Source organism: Galeopterus variegatus, unplaced genomic scaffold (assembly GCF_000696425.1).
Source record: "Galeopterus variegatus unplaced genomic scaffold, G_variegatus-3.0.2 Scaffold339, whole genome shotgun sequence".
Lineage (NCBI taxonomy): Eukaryota > Metazoa > Chordata > Mammalia > Dermoptera > Cynocephalidae > Galeopterus > Galeopterus variegatus.
Window position 1 is genome coordinate 616,391 of NW_007726450.1, and position 22,800 is coordinate 639,190.

Genomic DNA, 22,800 nt, shown 5'->3' on the forward strand with positions numbered 1-22,800 from the left:
TCACTACAATTCAAAATTATAGTACTTAAGTGTTCATTAAAAAATAGCAATAAAGATTAGTCAAAATTTCTTCTTAAATATTTCCAAGTGGCTAATGACATTTATACAGATGAAAAAGGTAAAAGTCATCCTTATGAAATACAGTGGTAGCACAATGCTGGAAAGTAATAAAATTCCATTTCTGCCCTCACCACTTCAACCTTTTCTTTCTGTGACCAGAGGAAAACAGCGACTGACTGTAAGTGTTCAATGACTCACGCATGGACACTGCCCCTGACAGTGTAAGATTTTTCCTTCTGTGCTACTTCAGTTCAGTAAAATCACAATAAGTCTAAGAATGTCTTCTTTGTTGCTCAGGAAAACATAGTCATTCATGAGGCTGGGGAACCCTGGCTACCAGGAAACCTTCATGCAGATGACAGCAGTGTGCAGAGCTTGGGGACAACTATTGCAATTTCCATGTGAGAGTATATTAGGAGAAAGGAAAATAAATCGAAAGCAGGTAGCAGAGCAAATGTAGATATACACCATTTGATTCGAAAATCTGTGCTAAAGGCCAGAATACATTAAGTTCTTTTGCGCCAAAAAAAAAAAAAATCTCCAAAGGAAAGTCATTTTTTTCTTCCAAAACAGCCTTCCGTGTTTTCTTTGCCACTTCACTTACATGATTCTATTAAGGTAAAACTCTCCATTTTCCAGTGAGACTTGCTTTCAAGTAATTGTTGAGACAGCTAAGCAGAGTACTTAGCAAAGTGATTTTCTAAACAACTTGTCATGATGTCGGGGGTTTACTGGGAAACCTTCGAAATACAAATGCATGACAAAATAACATGCCAAATGTAAAGAAGTTTAAGGTAAGTTCTGCTTTGTAGCTTAAGAATGAAAGATATCCCCACTTTGGGGAAAAGAGAAAGAAAGAAAGAATTTGAAAAGTGACTCAGAATTAAACTACCCAGATCTTTCTGAGTCTTCATAAAGTATGGGATTTGTTTGGAGAGCTGTTAGGTTTCAGAACGTTAATCACATCTATATTCAAATGAAAGAATCAAAACACTTTGCTGAGTCACGTATCAAATATCTTAGACTGTGCCACTGATGCTATTAGATAAGCAGGGAACCAGTTAACTACCTTTTATTTGAAATGATTCAAAGTTTTGAACTAATTTTATATAGACAATTATTTCTCACATGCAGTGGGAATAAACTGGGGCAGTATTTTCAGTTTATCCTCATACCTAGCTTTACCTGCTACCTCTGGATGACTCCAGACGAATATCTCCAGCCCAAATTGCTTCTCAAGGGTCAACTTCCAACTAGATATCTTCATTTAGATATCTCATGGGCCCTCCAACCCCAAATGCCCCAAACTAACTATGACATTTCCCCTCAGTTTTAGTCTCATAAAGTACCACCATCCAACAATCATCTATAAGAAATCATCTTCAACTCATGTACTCATGTAAAACATCATCACGTTCTAAACACTATCCTTCCAGCGCATTCTACCTTCTGAATATCTCTAAGATTTCTACACTTCCCTGTAGCTCCAATCCCACTATATTAGTTGGAGCCTTTGACATTTCCCTTCAGGATTTCTATAATAAGCTTTTTCCTTTTTAGGTTGTAGGGTCCTAGAGCCTCCCGTCATCCTGATACCACAGCGATCTTTCTAGGAGTCAAGACTGGCCATGAAGTCTTTACTTAAAATTCTCCAAGAATCTTCACCACTTTAAAGATAGTTAATACAGATAACGGGGTCTTCTTACTTGACCTGGCTCTTGCCGTTGGTAGTAGGATGAGGCTCAGGTCTCATTTGAGGGTGGTTGTGTAGACAGACTTTGCCTTTATATGCTAAAGAGGTACATCTGTTGACTGATGTTTTTAGAAATCAAAATGTCATCAATCATTTTTTAAACCAAGACTTTATGTGACATATTTCTCTAAGCTTAAATGAAAATCAATTGTAGTCAAGTGGAAAAAGTTAAATAAAGCAGAAAAATAATAGTAATGAAAAACAGATATATATATATATGTCTGCAATTCTTACCCAATGTCTGCTGGAAAGATACCTTCCATCCTCTTGCTGTTTGAAATGAATCTGTCTTGAACACCAAAAGCATACTGTTACTGGTGCTCTTAAAATTCGGTGGGAGCTTAGAACCACAGAATTTGCCAAGAAGGGGATCACTGATGTTAGAACCATCATAAATTGCCAGGTAGTCGTTGGAGCAGAAGGCAGAGGGAACCACATCAAAATCATTGAACCTGTGAAATACACTTTGTTAATACTGATGTTCTCCATTTGGATTTCCATTAAATTGTACTACTGGTACAGGTTTAAAAAGACAAGGCAAAAACTAACAGCAGAACATCCAAGTTGCACTTGATAGGAAATATTAGAAACAGACACTACTTTACCAATCAGGTCAAAAGTTTAGCCAAACTTTTTGGAGTAACAACAATATGCCAAAAACTGTGATAGAAGCTGAGGGTGTAAAGATGGGATATGTACCGTCAGTCCTACACTTCAAGGAGTTTACAGTCTAAGACATTAAAGTCCACTTGACATCAAGTTTTGACAAATTGAAATAATACTTATTGATTATTCCAACGGCACTTTAGTTTTTCAGTTTCATTAAAAATATGGTATTTACTCTTCCCTTGTTATTTTGTGAGATAAAGTGGTACTATCATACTATGCTTTACTGATGGGAAGAATGGTGATGTACTAGAGAGGAGGAAATACTGGTTTTAGAATCATAGCTCCATTCTCATTCCCAGAGTCTCTCTTTCCCTCCTTTAAAATAAAGTTTACAGTGAAGTTAAGTGCAAAAATATATAAAAACCAAACTACGATATCTGGCATAGAGTAGATACTCAAAAAAAAAAGAAGTAATTATGATGAGGAGGATGATTTTGAAAAGCAGGAATACAAAATAACTTGTTTCCCATAAAAGATGTAAAAATACAAAACTAGTGATAGAAAAGAGTGAACTAAATTCTGTTGAGTCTCAGTTGATTGCTCCAATAAGAAATTCACATCTAAGGTCATTGTGTTCATCACTGGAACTTCCCAACACGGTCCCAGCTCTCTGCCTTCCCAGCACTTGGTAGGATTGCCCTGATGTGCATACTCTGGGGTCTGACATGGCTGTAGGATTTGCTTTGGCCATGGAAATGTAAGCAGAAAGGATAGGTATTATTTTATGGCAGAAGTTTTAAAAACTACCACTTGCTTTGCCACGGTGCCTTCCCACTGCAGTGATAATGATGGTAGCACATGCAGAAATGAAGCTTCCATCAGCCTTGGCTGCTGGGAGGCCCTGATGAGCAGAGCTTGCCTGCCAGGCGACAGCAAACTCACTCATAGGAATGAGAAAGAAACTCGATGAGTTAAACGGCTGTGCCTTGGGGTTATTTGTTATCACTTATCACCTATCCTGACAGATACAACCCTAACTTTTCTCTATGACCTTACCCAGTACTTTAACATAGGCCTTATGCTTTATCATTTTAGGTAACTATTACCAAAAGTTTCCAAACAAGTGAGGCTACCAACATGGTTTGACTTCAGGATTTTATTATGGGTTTATTATAGCTTATTTTTTAAACTTGTTTAAATTATTTGATATCCTATCCTCATTTTTGTACGTTCTTCTGATTTCTCTTATTTTTGTTTGAAATTTTAATAAATAACACATAATATGGAATAATTTTGGAAATTTCTAATAATTAAATATTTCCTTTTAAGAGCCTTAAGAAAAAGAATCTGATAAATTTTTTTCTAAGATTTTGGTTGGTTGAATGTTTTTAAACTGATGATAAAGATCAAGATGAAAAATTCTTGATTTTCTTTTACCAAGTTTAATATTTAATGTTTTTGTAAAAGATGACAAGGGCAGAACAATAGCTAGATAATTTTCAACAAAACTACATTAATTTTTATTCACTATAGACAATATGTTTATTTTCCACAATAAGAATCCACAAAGAAAGATAAAATGTGACTTTCCAAGAGGACTCAAACCTGTTTTGGCTTTTTGATTTTGCATTATTTTCCCATGAGAGCACAAAAGATATCTGGAGCTGCCTGCTGACAGGAAACCTATATGGCCCATCTATTTTGAGAGCCTTGCTAGAAGGATTTATGTTTTACTAATGTCTGCATCTTCTACAGCATCTAGAATACTATCTGTTTCATAGAATGTAGGCTCTTAGAAAGTACACAATAATTTTCCAAACGTGGATATAAATTGACTATGATAAGCTCCAGAATCCAGGCTGAAAACTGGAAAATATATGTATATTTTATATTTTACATATAATATAAACATATATCTATGTTAGTTGAGATATATGTATGGCATATCAACCATGGTCTGAATGTTTGTATCCCCCAAAATTCATATGTTGAAATCCTAACCACCCAGGGGATGATATTAGGAAGTGGGGCCTTTGGGATGTGATTAGGTCACAGGGGTAGAGCCTCATGAATGGGATTAGAGCTCTTATAAAAGAGAGACCTCTCACCCCTCCCACCACATGAGGACACACAAGAAAGCATGTTTTATAAGCCAGAAAGTGGACCCTCACCAAACACTGAATCTGTCTTGATCTTGGGCTTCCCAGCCTCCAGAACTATGAGAAATCTTGTTGCTTATAAGCTAACCAGTTTTAATATTTTTTTATAGCAGCTTGAATGGACTACAAGTGTAAGTAACAAATACTGTGCCCCAGAAGCAAATGAGAAGATCTACTCCTTATGCTTCCATTCTTAGGCAGGCAATTCCTTCACAGGCCTCCTGCTCCTGACCATCTGGCAGTTTTTGTTCTTCTTTTGTCCCTAAGACCTACAGAATTCTTTGGCTCTGGGGCAGTTTCCTTACAAACAGTCCCAGGTGGGATCTGTAGTTTTCTTCAAGGTCCAGCCTACAGATTACTTACTATCTGATGATGGAACCAATTCAGGCTTCACGAGACCTGTTTTATAGTCCAAGGATACAACTGATATACGAGGTCTCTGGAGGGAAATTGCAGAGAGTTTGTAATCTTAGGGCAGAAAGTGATCACAGACAAATATTGGAGAGGTAGGTAAGTTTGGGCTCAGCCCATCAGGCTTCTATGTGGAAAATCTTATATTGCCATGAATTCCACCAACTTTCAAAGTTTTCTACCACATGCGGTGTATCACTGAAACACGAGAGTTAGAAATAAGCCATCTTAGATGAAAGCAGTCTTGAACTTTACCACCTTAAAGAACAGGAGGCTTCATTTCTCTCATCAGTCTTGTTGAGAGGACATAGTATTAGCAGGAGAATTTACTAATGATGTAAGATAGCTCTTACAGTGCCAGTTTAAAGGTGTTCTGATACATAAATTTTAAAAAGTTTCTTAAGTAGTTAGAAAATTTATCTTTCAAGAAACAGCCCAGGGAAATACTAAGGACATGGTCTTTGGAGAAAAACCTGACATGGGTTCAGATTTTGACACTTCATTGAAATATGTGTTACTTTGGGACAGCCATTTGACCCTTTGAGCTTCAGTTTTCTCATCAGTGAAATGAGAATAATACAAGGGTACTTCAAAAACTTTGTGGAAAAATAGATTTAAAAGATAATACAGGGCCGGCCCGGTGGTGCACTCAGTAGAGTGCGGCACTTGGGAGTGCGGCGGTGCTCCTGCCGAGGGTTCGGATCCCATATAGAGACCGGTCTGCTCACTGGTTGAGTGCGGTGCGGGCACGACACCGAGGGTTGAGATCCTGTTACTGGTCACGAAAAAAGACAAAAAGGAAAAAAAAAAAAAGATGATACAAATCTTTCCATGAGCTTTTTGAAGCACCCTTGTGTGTGTGTATGCTGTGGTTTGAAAGTTCCCCCACGTTCACATTGGAACTTAACCCCCAATATGGTGATAGAAGGTAGAGCCTCTAAGAGGACTGTGTCCTTGTGAATGGACTGATCCATTCATGAAGTAATGGGTTGGTGGCTTAATGGATTGTCATGGCTGTGGTTCTGATGGCTTTATAATGGGAGCTAGTGAGAAGGTTAGCTCTGTGGCTCAGGACATTCTTGCCATGTAACACTTTGTATCACTGTAGAGTCACCACCAAGAAGAAGGCCCTTGTCAGGTGTGCCCCCTGGACTGTGGACTTCCCAGCCTCCAAAACTGTAAAACATAAATTCTATTTTTTAAAATAAGTTACCCAGTTTCACGTATTCTGTTATTATCAACAGAAAATGGACTAATACTATATGTGTGTGTATGTATATATGTATGTACCTCAAATGAGTGTTTTGAAAATAAAACAGGACAAGTATGGAAAGTGCTAATCAAATTTCCTTGTGTATAATAAATGCCCAACAAATGATAACTGCTTTCTCTTGCCCTTCCTACCCCCTTTGACTTCAAGAGAGGCTTACAACTTAACCCATTATATGAAGTTCCTTTGCAATTGTTGGAGAATTTTAATTAGTATTTTAACTGTGGATTGTATCTGTTCCTCCCCCCTTAATTGCAATTGGCTTGCATTGAGGGAGGGAGGGTAGGAGGCCCATTTCCCAGGTTTTACTACCATACAGGAACCTCACTTCTCTTTCCTCTAAATTTTCCTATAGAGTGTTGAGGAGAATCAGTGCTCTCCATCAGTAAACAAATATCTTTTCTAAAAATAAAGCTGGGAGGGGTTTCTTAAGAAAGCAAATTAGGGGCCGAGCCCATGGCGCACTCGGGAGAGTGTGGCACTGGGAGTGCAGCAGCGCTCCCACGGCGGGTTCGGATCCTATATAGGGATGATCGGTGTGCTCACAGCACTCACTGGCTGAGTGTGGTGTGGCCCGTCTCAAAAAAGGACAAAAAAAAGAAAGCAAATTAGTCTTACATACTTGAGCTGGATCACTCTGTTGTCCCTAACGGTGATGTTATACAGACAGTGCATATCATTTGGGTAGTCCGTATATGAATAGGCAGGACTCCTGATGAACCCACTGGAGAAGTTGAACACACCACCACAGGCTGCAGAGAAGACAAGCGAACATGCAGAGAGCAGTTATGACTCACAGCATGCAAAAATAATTTTGAGATATCCTATACTATTGTACATTTTTTCCCTAAGAAAGATAATAATTATTTTTCTTAGAGTAACTTAAACCTCCCTTCACCACATTTACAAATCATTCTGTTTTTTCCACTGGGAGGGAAAATAAGAGACAGTGAGGGAATGGAAACAGGGAAAAATATTTTAAGGCACATCTTGGAAAGGAATGAGTCTTAGTCAAATTAATAGCCAGAGTGAAAATAATGAGAAAGAACATTTCACATATGGGAGGTAACTGTCCCTTCCCTATATTTAACTGACAGATTGAGAGAGGATGACAGCCATAACTGGAAGTTTAGAAAAAGCATGCAGAATTCAAGGCACTGTCTGGGCATATAGATCTAAGAAAGGCTGCAATCCAGAAATCCTAATGTATCTCCTCTGTCAGGGATAGAATATTACAAGATGAAGAATTGGAAATCATTTTTGGAACTTGCAAGTTTAGTTCCCTCTGCCGGCTCAAATGCATAGCTCCTATGTATTTAAGAGCTCTATGCATTTGTATGCAAGAGCTCTATGTATTTAAGCTCTATGCATATGTATTTATAAATACAAATCCTATGTATTTGTATTTAGTTGTGAGGCTGGTAAGGACTATACTTGCCCAAATTCATATTATCGACCCTCAATGAGCATGAAAAAGCTAGTCCTATTCTCCACACAGACTCCAGAAATTAACAGCCCAGTGCTCTCAGTCACACCCATTAGTCAAAAAACAACAGCCAACAAAATATAATAAAGCCTTATTATAAACAATATAAAATTATTATTTTTTGCTTGGGCTTACCTATAAGGAGGATTGGATTGTGCTAATGATGGCAAGTGCCCTACTCCCATGGCAATGAGAAATGCCTATATTTATTTATTTTATGATTCCAGAAGTATAATGGGGTTACTATATTTTGGTGGTATTTCTATGGTTCATATACTACCAATGACACTGTTCCATTTACATCTCTTAGAATGAAGAGTAAATTATGGCTTCCATTTAAGGTTATTTATTTACTTATTGTTTTTGCCTCAGCTGAGCCCATTTCGCAGGGAAAGCTCTTCTCTATATGCCTATAACTATTCATGTGTCCAGATTCCTGGGTACATCTGTAGTGAATTAAATGATAGATTTGGGCAACAATTACTCTATTTCATTTTATACGCAATTATGTGTTCTCTGAAAGTTTATCAATGCTTAAATAACTCCCCCATCTTTGTACATTGTCAGGATTTGAAGTTTTAATGTCAACAATACTCTTTAAGTGAGACTCTCCAACTAGATATATTGAACCTTGCAAACTGTGTTTTAGGAAAATGAGGGATTAAAGAGTAGAATTTAAAGCAGGGGCTTAACTCTCCAAAGCAGCAGTTGTACCAAAAGAATAAAACAAATCAATCCTTTTCTTTATTCAACAAGACAACAGGGGAAGGAATGTTAATTGCCCAGTTCTATTCTGTTTGTGCCAACAGATCTACAAAGCCATCCATAACCACACTTTGCAAATATTGGAGGTCAAGATTCAGATAGCAGCTAATGTGAATAAATTATGAAGGCCTTTTTCATGAGTAAATAAACATTTTTAGTCTTTTCTGTGGATGGAAAGATGATTTATTTGAGGAGAAACTAACTTTTTAGCAAAGGGTTTGGTCAAGCAAAGACAAAACAAAATTTGACAAGATTTGTGTGCCAGTATCACTGAAGTTGGAATGTTGTGGGAAAAATATTGTCAGCAAACTAACCGAGCAATTTTAGGAGTACTGCAGGAGGGCAAATGACTATTTAAGACAGGGAAATAACAATCTTACAATTTTCTTTGTAGCTACAATGGCCCCTATGCCTGTGCTGTAGCTTGTCTCTTCACTTTGCCTTGGATATACAAAAGTTGTAAATTAAAGCATAGTTGAATATATCAGTCTTTTCCTTTAGGGCTTGTGCTTTTTGCATATTGTTTAAAACATCCTTTCCTATCAGAAGGTCATTTAAGATATTTAAGTTATCTCCCTTAAATTTATAAAATATCTTTCATATTAGCAAAATGCCTTGGGGAAATAAAACAGGCATCTGGATAATTCAGGCCAAAAAGTACCTTTATGTAAAGTATGAACAGCTAAAGATAGCAGGAATGTTCATTTTAAATTCTCAAAATAAATCTCAATTCTCCCTTTGATTTTTCAAAGTAGTCCTAGCCAAAGTTCACAAAAAAGGTCCCCCTTCCCCCTTTTTAAGGAAAATGTCTAAGTATTTTTGTACTATGCACCTAGTTGACAAATTTTTCCCTTGAAGTCTCTGAATCTTCAAGTTGGTGATGTATGAATCACAATGAAAACTCCTGTGTAAATTACTCAAGAAAAAAGGAAAATTCCAAATTCTATTATTATGGCTACTCACATATTATCCTATAGGAAAACTTGAATCCCAAGTCTGTGATGTGTGCATTTGAGTAGAAGTTAAGCAACACTGGGCCCATGATGGTGAGAGGCGCTAGGATCTCTTCGCCACACATGGTAGCAATAGGCGTGGAAGAGAAGCTGGTACCCCTGATAATGTGCACCCCGTCATTGGCACAGCTTCCTGTGACGGCTGAGTGAGCTGTACAAAGCACAAAACAACCAGCATTATGATCAGAAACAACATAAACAATTGATGCTGCAAATTTTAGAACAAAAATGTTATGACAATTCATGCAACTGACAGTGAAATTAAAATGAGTCAAGAGATATTTGGTAAGTTATTATTTAACTGTGTTTCCTGATGAAAAGATTTTTTCCCTCATTTCAAAAGAAGGACAGGCATGAGAAAATAGGTAGAAATTCTCAATAGGTAAATTTCACTATGAAACAATCTAGAATTTTCTTCCTTTATGAAATAGTTCCTTTAATTCAGTGATTATAAACTAGGGACAATTTTACGTCCCAAGGGACGTTTGGCAATATGTGAAGACATTTTTTGCACCATACTGGGGAGTGGGAGGCCAGGAATGCTGCTAAATATGCTGCAATGTAGTCCCTAAGCCTCAGCTCTCAAACTACAAAAAACTACCCAGCCCCAAATGCCAATAGTTCTGCCATTGAGAGAGCTTAGGTACAGATAAGAGACTCCTACCATGGAGAAATCATTAGAAATTCCTTAATGTTTATTGAACAACCGTTTTAAATAGTTACACAAGCAAAATTAGCTTAAGGGTTTAGTGATTGTAAAAATACATATCATTGTTTTCAAATTATAAAACGAATATATACTCCAATCTTCCATCCCCCAAAGAAAAATATAAAACAGAATAAACAAGAAATTCAAAAGACTTTTATTAGTACAATTTATTCAGTCATTTTTACAAGTTAAAACATTAATTGAGATCATACAGAGCACAATCTTTTGTAACCTCATTTTATTAACATAAAATTAACGCCGTACATTTTATTAACATCATACATTTTCATGTGATTATATATTCTTCTAAAATTGTATTTATGCATATATCAAATTCCAACACATACATGTGTCATCCTATATTCAATCAGTCCCCTACTGCTCAGTAATTCTATCTTCTCCACATTCTTCTGACTAAAAATATTGTCAAAACAAACATTCTGGTACATCAATATTAAAGGTCTTTTCTAATTATTTCAGTAGAATAAATTTTGAGTTTGGGTTACTAGTGAGGCGAGATTCTTTTTCAGGTTTATCAAATTGCCCCTTGGAAAGGAATTACCAATTCACACTCCCACAGAACTTTAGTGATTTAACATTCTTCCCAATTCTAATTTTCATCACCCCATAGAGAAACCTCCTACCCATTAGCAATCACTCCCAGTCTGGTCCTCCTTGTTTACCACTCTCCCAGCCTGAGACAACCACTAATCTATTTTCTGTTTCTATGGATTTGTGTATTCTGGACATTGCATATCAGCAGAGTTATATAATATGTGACCTTTTGTGACTGACTTCTTTTACTTCATATAATGTTTTTGATGTTCATCCATGTTACATGTAGCATGTGCCAGCACTTCATCCCTTTTTATGGCTAAATAATATTTCATTGAATGGCTATACCACATTTATTATCCGTTCATCAATGTTTTTGGCTATTACAATAATGCTGCTATAAACATTCATGTACAAGTTTTTGCGTGGACATATGTTTTCAATTCTCTTAAATATATAACTAGAAGTGGAATTGCTGGTTCATACAGTAACTCTATGTTTAACATTTTGCGGCCCTGCCCTATGGTTTTCCAAGGTGGCTGTACCATTTTATAACCCCACCCACAGTCTAGCAGTGTTCCAATTTCTCCACATTCTTGCCAATATTTGTTTTTGCCTGCCTTTTTTGTTACACCTATCCTAGTGGGTGTGCAGTGGTAGCTCACTGTAATCCTGATTTGCACTTCCCTGATGGTTGATAGTGCTGAGCATCTTTTCATGTGTTTATTGGCCATTTGTATATCTTCTTTGAAGAAATGTCTATTCAGATACTTTGCCATTTTTTTTTTTTTTGTCTTTTTCCATGTCCGGCAACGGATCGCAACTCTCAGTGTCGCCCCCGCACCAGACCGGGACCGGCAACGGGACCGCAACCCTCGGTGTTGCCCCTGCGCCTCGCTCAGCCAGCGAGCGGGAACCAGTCTGTACATGGGATCCGAACCCTCGGGCGGGAGCGCTGCCACGCTTCCCAAGCGGTGCACTATCCAGTGCGCCACCGGGCCGGCCCGATACTTTGCCATTTTTAAATTGGGTTGTCTTTCCATTGCTGAGTTGTAAAAGTTTTTATATATTTTGGATACTAGTATTGTCATGTTTTTATTTCTCTTGGATAAATACCTAGGAGTATAATTGCTGTGTTATAAATTAGGTGTACATTTAATTTTATAAGAAACTGCCAATCAGTCTTTCAAAGTGGTTACATCAGTATACATTCTCACCAAGAATATATTAGACTTCCAGTTGCTCTGCATGCTTGCTAACATTTGATATTCTCAGTCTTTTTAACTTTAGCCATTCTGGTGTGTGTGAAATGGTATCTTATTGTGATATTTAATTTGCATTGCTCTGATGACTAAAGATATGGAATACTTTTCTCAGTCTCACTGGCAAACAACAAAAAAAATTTTTATTTCATGTAGATACTAACTTGAACCTGTATCTAACAGCCCCCTTCTCCCATCACACAAACTTTTACCTATTTACAAATTCCCCATTGGAAATGGCCCAAACTGCATTACAATATTTTATATGTACATACTACATACAATGGTGTAGTGGACTCTGAAATCAGACTGTTTGCTGTTAGAATACTCTACTTATAAATTGGGGATATCATGATACACATTTATGATTTCAGTTTCCCAGGCCATAGACCTTGGTTCAAGGGTGGGCATGTGACCTAAGCCAATCCAATAAAGATAAATTTCAAGACCCCTGTTTGGAATTTTGAATAAAGGTGGTAATGTGCTGGTAAATATAACCACCAACTCTCTGAGGGGAAAAAATAATTCCTGGTTTGTGGCATTTGCCAATTTCCATGGTGTAAATATACCTACCATAGCCAATTTCGGGCTACTAACACGAGGTTATGAAATGCAGAACTGGGAACAGACCAGCAAAACTGTCTTGCAAGATGGTGCAAGCCAACTCCAGCATACCACCAGATAGATACCATCTTTCTTCCTGGATGTGGATGAGGGGCACCTCCTCCCCCTCCCCCGCTGTGCCCTCTGTGAGGGCAGCTACCCTACAGTCATAAGAGCTAGCCTTAGGGTGAGGCTCACACTGGAGCAGCAGAATAAGAATAGAGACAGTAGAATATTTGAAGACATCATTAATATGATGGATTAAACATATCTGATGCACTTTGAGAACAACTTTAAGACCTTTCAGAAGTAAAAATTGTCCTTTTGTGTTTAAACAGGTCGAATTAAGTTTCCTGTTAATTGTACCACAAGAATTGCTAATCAATATGGTAGCTATTTTTATTATTATGACAGTCATCATTACTATTGTTTATAGAACCCCACTGTCCTGAACACTGTTGATAAATTGATTGATTACTCCAAGGCATGACATCAGACTCAATGGAGGCCAATCAGATGTGTTCAAACTGTAATGGAGTAAGAGAGAGTCAGTAGTAGGAGCCAAAGAGGTCAACCTTGGAAAACATCAGCAGCTGTGTTTACTGACACATGAAGAAAGCCAGGTGGCAATAAGGAAAAAGAGAAGTTGTGTTGCAGAAAGCAGCAAAAAGAGGGGGGAAGAGAGAGCATGCTGGGTTCTTGTCCCTGGTTTCCCTGGTTCTAAAAGTCCATTACTCCCTTTCTTATTTTTAAACCTTTTTTTGATGAGATGAGATAACGCAGTATCCTTTCTATAAACTCTACTTTATATCTAAGTCAACTGGAAGATAACCTACCACTTTTAAGTCAAAGAATCTTGACAAATACATCCCCTTTTACATTTCTGTACATTAGAGCCTCCACCCCTTTTGAGTGTGAGTATTATCTTAGAGAAAATTGATATTGTAAGTCTTAAGTAATTTTAGGAACACATTTGGCTCCTTAACTAAGTTTTTATCCAGTCTCAAGAAATAAATGTAAGATATATTTATTAATTTAACCTCAAAGAATTCCCTTATTTTGAAAATCCCAGAATAGAAATGCTTCTAATTGGGCATAAATCTACAAGTTAAAAGTTGAAATACTTAACTTCAATGACCTTATCATTTAATTAGAAGTGATAAGATTCTGGAAAAATAGGACAAAGAGGAAATAGATTAAACTCAGATTCTTGACTTGAATACTGCCAAATTATATACTTTAATTATAATCTCCAAATTTGTCTTCAAGACGCCAAAACCTCCATTGGAATTTTAAAAATTCAGAGTATATGAATTTGAGAATAAAAATAATATTATGCATTAGTTATAGCAATATATTTTGGTTATCAGAAATATATAAAGTTGTAAAACTAAAATCACAGAATGCAGGAAAATATTGCTGATGCTTGATTAAATTCTTGGTCCCACGTTTGGTCAAATGGCCTCTATGAAGGTGTGCTTTAAATATTAAGGAGTTATATTTTTAATTGTCAGCCTAATAATATAGACTATCACGGTGGTAGTTTTCTTAGAAAATTATGGAAAGGATGTGAAAGATAGGGTACAGTGTGTCTTATACTTGATTATGTTTCCAAATAATTAAAGGAACAAATTCAGTTATAGAGAGTTCATTCATGAAATAGCAGTGGTATACTGAGATGTAATCAAAACCCGTTAACTATTTATAAAAGGTCTAGATTCAACAGTAAGAAAGTTGGTTGGGGAGATGCAGAGAAAGTTGAGAGGAGATTTTAATTTTCTTGTAGATGGCAATAGGATATCAAATAACTGAACAAATTATTCAAGACAATTTGCCCATTCTCAAAACCTGATTCAGTAAAATGAGAAAGTTATAATATTTGGCAAGTTGTTTCATGGATCAAAACATTCTTATCTCCTTTTCAGTAATCATTTCTTTAAGATAGGATGTCCTTCCACATTTGTCCATAAGAAATCAAATATCTACATAATATCAGAACTTCATAAAGTTACCTAAAGCCTAAGGACATATCAGGGATCAGCATGAATAAGGTAATGTGCAGTAAAATAAGATGTAAATATGTCATTAGGCATTAAGTAATTTACACATGTACGTCTTTTTTTCAAGCTCTACATACCACATCACTGCATTAGATCGAAGGTATGAGCCTGATTCTTTGGAGAGAAGACACTTGGAGACAAAGACTACAGGCATCAAAAAATAATTATATTACACACTTTTCCTTAATTATAGGAGGATTCAATTGCATATAAAATCAAAATATATACAAAATCCTCAAGTAGAATACAGTTAAATGCAAGTAGGGAGTATTGTCTTCTAGGGAGAGAGGGAAACATAGTCAAGGTTTGGAAAAAGTTCTTCAAAAAGCAAGATGGATGTCAAAGTTGAGTTTGTGGCCAAGGGGTGTCATTCAATCAGGCATATGAGAATTTGTCAGGAAGAGAAACACCCTGAAATTAAACAATACTTTCTCCTTGGACTACAGCCCATGTCAAGGGACAGGAAGCTACAGTCATTCTTAATTCTATATTTAAAAAGTGATTTGATATATATTTACTGCTGAAATATCTAAGCTGTAAAAAAAATTCTCTATGATTTGTTTTTATGACTATTTTCCATCCTTTTGAAAAACTTTAAAACATGTTTTACTGTTTAAAATGGGTAAGGCTCTATGCAATGTACTGAAACTTAATCTTTATTATATTTTTCTGGGCTTGATTACAGTGCAACATCTAATTCTGAATTCCAGCATGATTCCAAGAACCTGGAGAGAGTTGAAAGGAAACTAAAGATGAGTAATTCAGCAAATGGTATAAACTTGTGGAATTTAGATTCAGATTGCAGTTTTTCTCCACAGTCACAGAGAGAGGCAGAGATGCCAGAGAGGACTAGCGATGAGGGAAAATCCTGTGGTTGGGATATTTTAATACTGTAGATAAGATCAAGTCTTTTCAGTAAAGTAGAAAAACAGGTTCAAGGGAGAAGCTTGTGAACGAGGGGGCAATGACTGAGATCTGTCGCCTGTCTAATGAACTTCACTCTGAGTATCTTGGAGACTGGTCTCCTGGATGGATGAAGGATACAGCAGAGGAAAAAGCATGTGTCAGAACTAAACTCCACCAACTGTGAAGGCCAAAGCCTTAAAAATAAGAGAGCAAAGAATCTCACAGAAACTCAACTGTCTAATCTAGTGCTCTGCCAATTTGAATAAAATATCAATAGGAAATATTTCAAAAGAACCATTGCCCAATTTTTTTCTAAAACAGCATATTGAGAAATGTGCCCACATTCTGAATTCTTTAGAAACAATTGAGAAAGCAAAAAGAAGACATGGTAAGTAAGTAAGTGATACCATTTCTTTTTAAACATAAGTGGAAGAAAATGTGAAGGAAAAGAATTGACAAAACTCTCGATTATTGTGCTTCTTGATAGGAAAAAGGTAAAAAAAAAAAAAACCCAATCTAAAGCTAAATTTTCTTTGTTTATTTTCTTTTAGCTTTATCTTGGTTGTAGCCTGTAAAATCAGGACTTCTAAGTTGATCAAAGAGAAGTCAGGCAAATATTAGGTAGGATTTTCCACCTGTCTGCTCTGGAAATCTAGCCTCATCCCTCTTGGGACTTTTGAGACCATCCCTAGAGGAAAAGGAGCCAAAAAGTATTTGCTCTTTTGGAACTCTCCATTCCACATGCTAAGTATATTCTACTGTCCAATGCTTATCAATTACAATTTGAGTAGATGTAGGATTTTTTAATTAAGAATTTCCAAACTCTTCATTATCACCAAAGTGAACCAATGTTATCATCCAATTTTAATGATAGAAAACTCAAGATACAGAAGGCACTGGCTTACCTTAGGTTACCATATCTGCTAAGTGCTTTATCTATGAAGTAGGAAAACTGAGTCTATCATTTTTTCAGAGAGCATCTACTTGGCCACATAAATAACAAACACACACACAAAAAATACTTTTAGATTGTTCCATGTTTGGGAAAAGAAAATCAGTACATACATAATAACACCTGATTCCAAAATAGATACATTGATAGTTTGTAGTCCATAGAATATCTAATATCAGAAATGTAAATATAAAGAGAAAGAGAAACATAGGTCAATGTAAAAAAACATTCTTTCAGAAAAACTTTGTGATAAATGGAAAGTAGGTCACTGAGCCTTTGTAATCTAAGAGCAGAGAAAGCACCAGTATGTGGTTGAATAATCAGTACATTTGCCTGAAGAGTAAAACCTTCCCTAACTAGTTGTCAGTGTTTAGTAGACACAATGTAGGAACAAGTGTGTTTCCACATAGTATTCTGTAGCCTGGGATAGCCCAGGTTTTTCTTGCCAATTCTACCGTTTGTGCTAATGGCCCACCAAGCCAACAGCTCTAGAACCTTCTTCTCCACCTAGGTCAACAGTGACTGCTGGGATGCCAGATTCATAAGTCATTTGTACTGAATCTCAGAAACACTTTCTATTGTCTATAGCAGCTAGAAAGATTAGTGCTTCTTCAATAAAGCTCTGACACTCTGACCTTCCAGAGCAAGTCTCAGTTTTATCACATGAATCCCTCAGGTTCGCTTTAGAAGGGCTGGGGAATGCTTAATTTTACTGCAGCTAACTTTCTAGCTTGCTGATGGTATTCAATAAACATCAGCAGTGATATGATTAGTGATAAGACTCTAATTATAAAATAAAATTGATTAATGTTGCTCTTTTTGGGAATCACCATAATTTAACTAGTCTATAGCCAGAAATTACTCACTTGGCAGTTTAAAAATGCTGAGTACTTGTAACGCTGGAAATGTAATAACACATTATTATAAGGCTATCATCTTAGAAAAAAAACAGTCTCTTCAATTGGGTGAAGATTAGCAAATCCATTAGTGGAACTAGCAATCACTTCATCTGGCCTTATCTGACTTTTATAACTACTAACACGAGGGTGCTCCAAAAAGTTCATGGAAAGATTCACATTATCTTTTAATTCTATTTTTCCATGAACTTTTTGAAGTACCCTTTTGTGTGTGTGTGTGAGTGTGTGTGTGTGAGTGTGTGTGTGGTGTGTGTGTGTGTGTGTGTGTGTGTGTGTGTGTGTAAAGCAAAGAGATTATCAGAAAGAAAGATGAAGTAATTTGTACAAAGTTATGAGCTAGTAAGTGGCTGACCTGGCATTAGGACCCATGCTGAAATGCTGTGATCTCTCCTACTCAATCACACTTCAGTATTCCAGAATATTCTTGCCCCTTTATCCCACCCAGTCAACCAAGCTCAGGGAGCTACTGTTTGAGGTCAGTACAGGGTCCCTTGTAAAAATACATATGCCATTGGTACAGACAGTGCTTTTTGTGGCATAATAATATATTTACCAGCATCTCCTTTTTTACTTGGAATGATATTGGCATATAACGTTCTCACATTTATTTAATTTAATGAGCAAAAATGCGCATTCCAAGCCACATGTTTTATTCCCCTGTTATTAAAATAATTTTTCCCGATTATAAAAATAACACAAAAGGTAGAAGGAAGAAAATAAATATCACCTATAAATTTTTCTCACAGTGGTAACAACTCTTAAAATACTGCTTAATAGCCTTATATATTTTATTCACATGTATGTTACTTTAAAAAGAAAATTGGATCATCTTATATAAACTACTTTACCAGCCCCCAATACTTTATATATCATCAACATCTTTTTATATTACTGGGATTTTGTGCTAGCAAATGCTGAAAAGATTATATTTCACTTCAAATTTCATTTTTTCAGTGATATAAATCAGTTTATACTTGGCTTTTTCTAGCAAATACATGTGTCAAAAAATATAACTGCAGAGAAGTAGGAAAAGGAGGTGAGGTCATAGAAAAAAGATTAAGTGAGAAAGGCTTTGTATAATTTATCAATTTATGAGTACTGACATGTCATTTTTATTTTTATAAACCATAAATTTCCAAGATGTTGAACACTGTAGAACGTTTTGCTAAGTGTAACTTTTCACTGCCAAGGGAGGCTAGCCCAAAGGGAAAGAAATTTTGAATATACAGAGGTAGCTTGACAAATTTACAGATTAACCATAGTTTAGAAACAGAAAGCTAATTTGTAAAAAAAATATATATGTATGATTATGAGTGGTTGAAAATACCCATCTACTTGAAGGGACTTCTTTTCTATGGTATCAGTATCCATTAAACATCAAGTCATATCTATGATCAGTCAGAGCCTGTTCAAACCAGCAGCTCCCCTGTTCTCTTTGCAAACAGCCCACTCCCTAGGACTGAGCACAGAGGAACACTTGAAGTTGGGAATTCCAACACTGTGGAATCACGACTGGGAAGATGAAGATGATAAAGAGAAAGGAGATGAAAGGATGTCCCATGGTAGTATTTAATTAAAGCAGAACACAGATATTAAATTTTATTAATTCACTCACTTCATTTAATATTTATTGAGCACCTATTTTGACTTAGAGAGACAGTTTCTCTTGCTGGTTAAGTTATAGTGTGTGCACTACATATGCAGAAAGTGGAACCCTTGTACCTTATTGATGGGAATGTGGATTAGTACAGCCATTACAGAAAACAATATGAAGTTTTCTGAAAAAATTAAAAACAGAACTACCATATGACCCAGCAATTCCCCTTCTGGGTACACATTCAAAAGAAATTAAATCAGTATGTTGAAGAGATGTCTGCACTCCCATTTCACTGCAGCATTATTCACAATAGCCAGAGTATGAAATCAATATAAGTGTCCATCACCAAATGAATGAATAAAGAAAATGTAGTATATATACACAATGGAGTACTATTCAGCCTTTAAAAAGAAAGAAAACCTGTCATTTGCAACATGGCTGAACCTGAAGGACATTATGTTAAGGGAAATAAGCCAGTCACAGAAAGACAAATTCCGTATGATCTCACTTGTATGTGGAAACTAAAAGAGTTGAACTCACAGAAGCAGAGAATAGAATGGCAGTTACCGGAGACTAGGGTTGGGGAAATGGAGAGAAGTTAGTCAGAGAACACAAAATTTCAGTGAGACAGGAGGAGTAACTTCAAGATATTTAGTGCATAACATGGTGACCAGAGTTAATCACAACGTATTGTACACCCCACAACTTCTGAGAGTAGATTTTAAATGTTCTCACCACAAAAAATAAATATGTGGGTTAATGGATGTGTTAATAGATTTAGCCATTCCACAATGTACACATGTATCAAAACATCACATTGTACCCCATAAATATACAATTTATATTTGTCAATTAAAAATAAATTAATTAATTAAAAGAAAAGAATAAACTCACCTTCCAAATGGAAAGACACAGAAGTCAAGAGGACCACAGACAGGGGATCAGCCCCTATGACATAGGTGCAATCCATGTTGTTGTCATATTGCTTTGGGTAGTTTGGAGAAATGATGTAACCTGTAGGGCTAGTGAAATTACCTCCACATCCTACATGAGAACAGAAAGGCATTATCAGAGCATTTGTTCTTGCATGTAGTATCTATTTTATTCATTCTCTAGAGATATAGTTCTCTGAGATACTCCAAATGGAAGAAGAAATAACAAAGAGAATGAAACTCTGATTTAAAAATAAATATATATGCAAAATAAGAAAATTATAGAATTTTTAGAAAATGCTGCAATTTTATGAGCTAAGAGATGGAAATTCTTACCATAAATCCACTGCAAATCCCTTAATATTAAGAAATTTTTAAAAGGGGTGTTAGGAAAGATTGAATATGGTTCATGTAGATAAATAAAACTGATGAAAGGTGACTTGTTCCTGATTAGTACTTTATACACTTAATGTTTTTAAAATGTTTTATTATTAGAAAATGATATTATTTTCATTACTATTGTAATCTGGCTAGAACAACAATAGTCGCTTTTAAAAAATAGTTGAATTTACTAATCCAAACTCTTATCAAATTCATACATGAATCCCCAGTGTCAGAAATAAAGCAAAATATCTTTTTAACATTAAAATGACACGTGTTTTCATATAACCAATGACTGGTTAATTCACATCACTCCCTGATCTATTAAGTCTGAAAATATCTTCATCCTTTTAAACTGATACTAAAACACACACGTTACACACAAATAAACATACAACAGACCAACTGAAGACAAGCATTGGATCTGGGGTTTCCTTTCATTATTTCCATTATTATTTTCATTACTCATATTTCATTATTTTCATTATTTCCTTTATATTTTCATTATTTTCATGCTTTTATTCATGTCTGAAATGCCTGTTTACTGCATTATTTCCTCCAATTCCTTTACTCAGACTTTTTCCTATATAGTGGTCTGCAATTAGATGCTACTTGATTTAACTCAGCAAACAGGCACATGACATGGCTTCTCAGACCTAAAAACTGCTTCATTCTCCACTAATCTAATTTGTGTTCAGTAGATAGAGAAGTGGACCCAAGTACCAAGCTAGGAAGGGAAAATCCCAAAGGGCACAGTTCCCAAAGTTTACTGGGCATGAGTTCCTCTTAGGTGAAAGCTAAAACATGCAACACTCCACCCATGGAAATTCTGCATTTGGATGGGTCTGGGGTGAATGTTTCTCAAGTGACTTTGGTGCAGGTGGTCCAGGTGCCCTATGCCAGGCATACTGGTGTCTACTAATTACCCAATACCTGCCCCACTCTGGATTGTAGGTTTATTTTTAGATGCCAGCTAGTGGCACTCATGCCCTTTATACCATTTCTCAATTGACCTACTCTTGGACTTAGTTCCATTCTCACTGGTTTTCGAAGGAAGGTGTCCTCTTGGGATTAGATGGCCTGCCCATGTTTCAGGCCACCCTGCTCCTTCCCTTAAGACCTCCATTCCAGCCAACCCTGGTGTAGCTCTCCCACTGTTCCCCAAGCCTTCCTGGGGCAACCACACTCTTTCGAGGATCTCTGGGTTTGGAGTTTAGTGCTACTTACGGCTTACAAAAGATGCAGAGAAGCCCTGAGCTGGCGTCTCCTGAGACTGGAAGACAGCGGTGAAGGCGTTGCTGGGCGTGATGATGGAGCCGGGAGCCACGTTCCCGCAGCCCATGGCTAACAGGGCTCTGTCAGCCTCCTCAGTTCCTGCCCACACCTAGCAAGGGCATAAACATGACTTAAGGCTGTGGTTTTCCCCTATCATATCTTAACATGCGCATGCTTGAAAGCAATGACACTCAGGTATATAGAAAACTAAACATAAATAGTAAATAAAATAAATGCACATTTTCTTTTGAGAACAGTTTTTTAAGCTGCTTTTCCATTTATTTATTTTTGGGTTTTTTTTTTGGCAGCTGGTTGGTATAGGGATCTGAATCCTTGACCTTGGTGTAACCAGCACTGCGCTAAAACCAAGCAAGCTAATCGGCTAGCCCTAAGCTGCTTTTTAAATAGTGTATCCCATTCTTGACTTCTCTAAGGAGATTTGTTCATTTTTGTGTATCTGGCCAGTGATTTTTAGAAAATCAATCACTACCCAGTGTCCTCTTAACTTCTAGTTGACCTGATCTGGCTCAACTTGCTGAGGGAGACAGAACTGAAACATGGGCTCCTGTGATGCTTATCATTTGTCCAGGGAGGATGGCAAATTGTGGTCACAGCTAGGGAACATTTACCAAGCAAGAAGCACATGAAAATTAATACACTGCGCAGCATGGAGAAAGTGAACGTGAATTCCAAGTGTGCATGTAATTAGCATGAATTGGAATAAATCATAGAATACTTCCTGGTAGTATTGAATTTAAGGTTCGTTTTAAAGAAAGGATGAGATTCAGTCACTATGTACTATGCACTAAAGACTGGGTTGGCAACTCCCTTGATTGGTCTGGTCACCTTGAAAGAATTAATTTATATACTCATGCAAAAAATAGTTGCTGGGGAATAAATTGTGAGTATTAAAATTCCAGATCAAACCAATTTTTTTTTTTTTTTTTAACAGATTCTTGATAATTGGCCTAGGGAAGGACAGAGACATTAACCACAGAATCACAAATTTAAATGTAAAATTCCAACTGTGAAGTAAGGAGCTGTAAAGGAGCTATTGAAAATGTAAAACAGCTGGCTTTGCCTGATTTGGGGAGATAAGCCTCCCCCCCCCCCCCCCCCCCCCCC

The 22,800-nt window shown here is 36.6% G+C and overlaps 1 protein-coding gene across 1 annotated transcript in view; it reads right to left on the reverse strand.

Moving 5' to 3' along the window:
* Nucleotides 1–22,800, reverse strand: part of CUBN (cubilin (intrinsic factor-cobalamin receptor)) — a 121,979-nt gene that overhangs the window by 35,839 nt on the left and 63,340 nt on the right. Inside the window, exons 24-28 of the mRNA XM_008567728.1 lie at nt 21,628–21,784; nt 19,982–20,131; nt 9,477–9,677; nt 6,885–7,014; nt 2,048–2,265 (exon numbers count right to left, since the gene is read on the reverse strand). Of these exons, the coding sequence (XP_008565950.1) occupies nt 2,048–2,265; nt 6,885–7,014; nt 9,477–9,677; nt 19,982–20,131; nt 21,628–21,784 (856 nt within the window). The remainder of the gene's footprint in view (nt 1–2,047; nt 2,266–6,884; nt 7,015–9,476; nt 9,678–19,981; nt 20,132–21,627; nt 21,785–22,800) is intronic.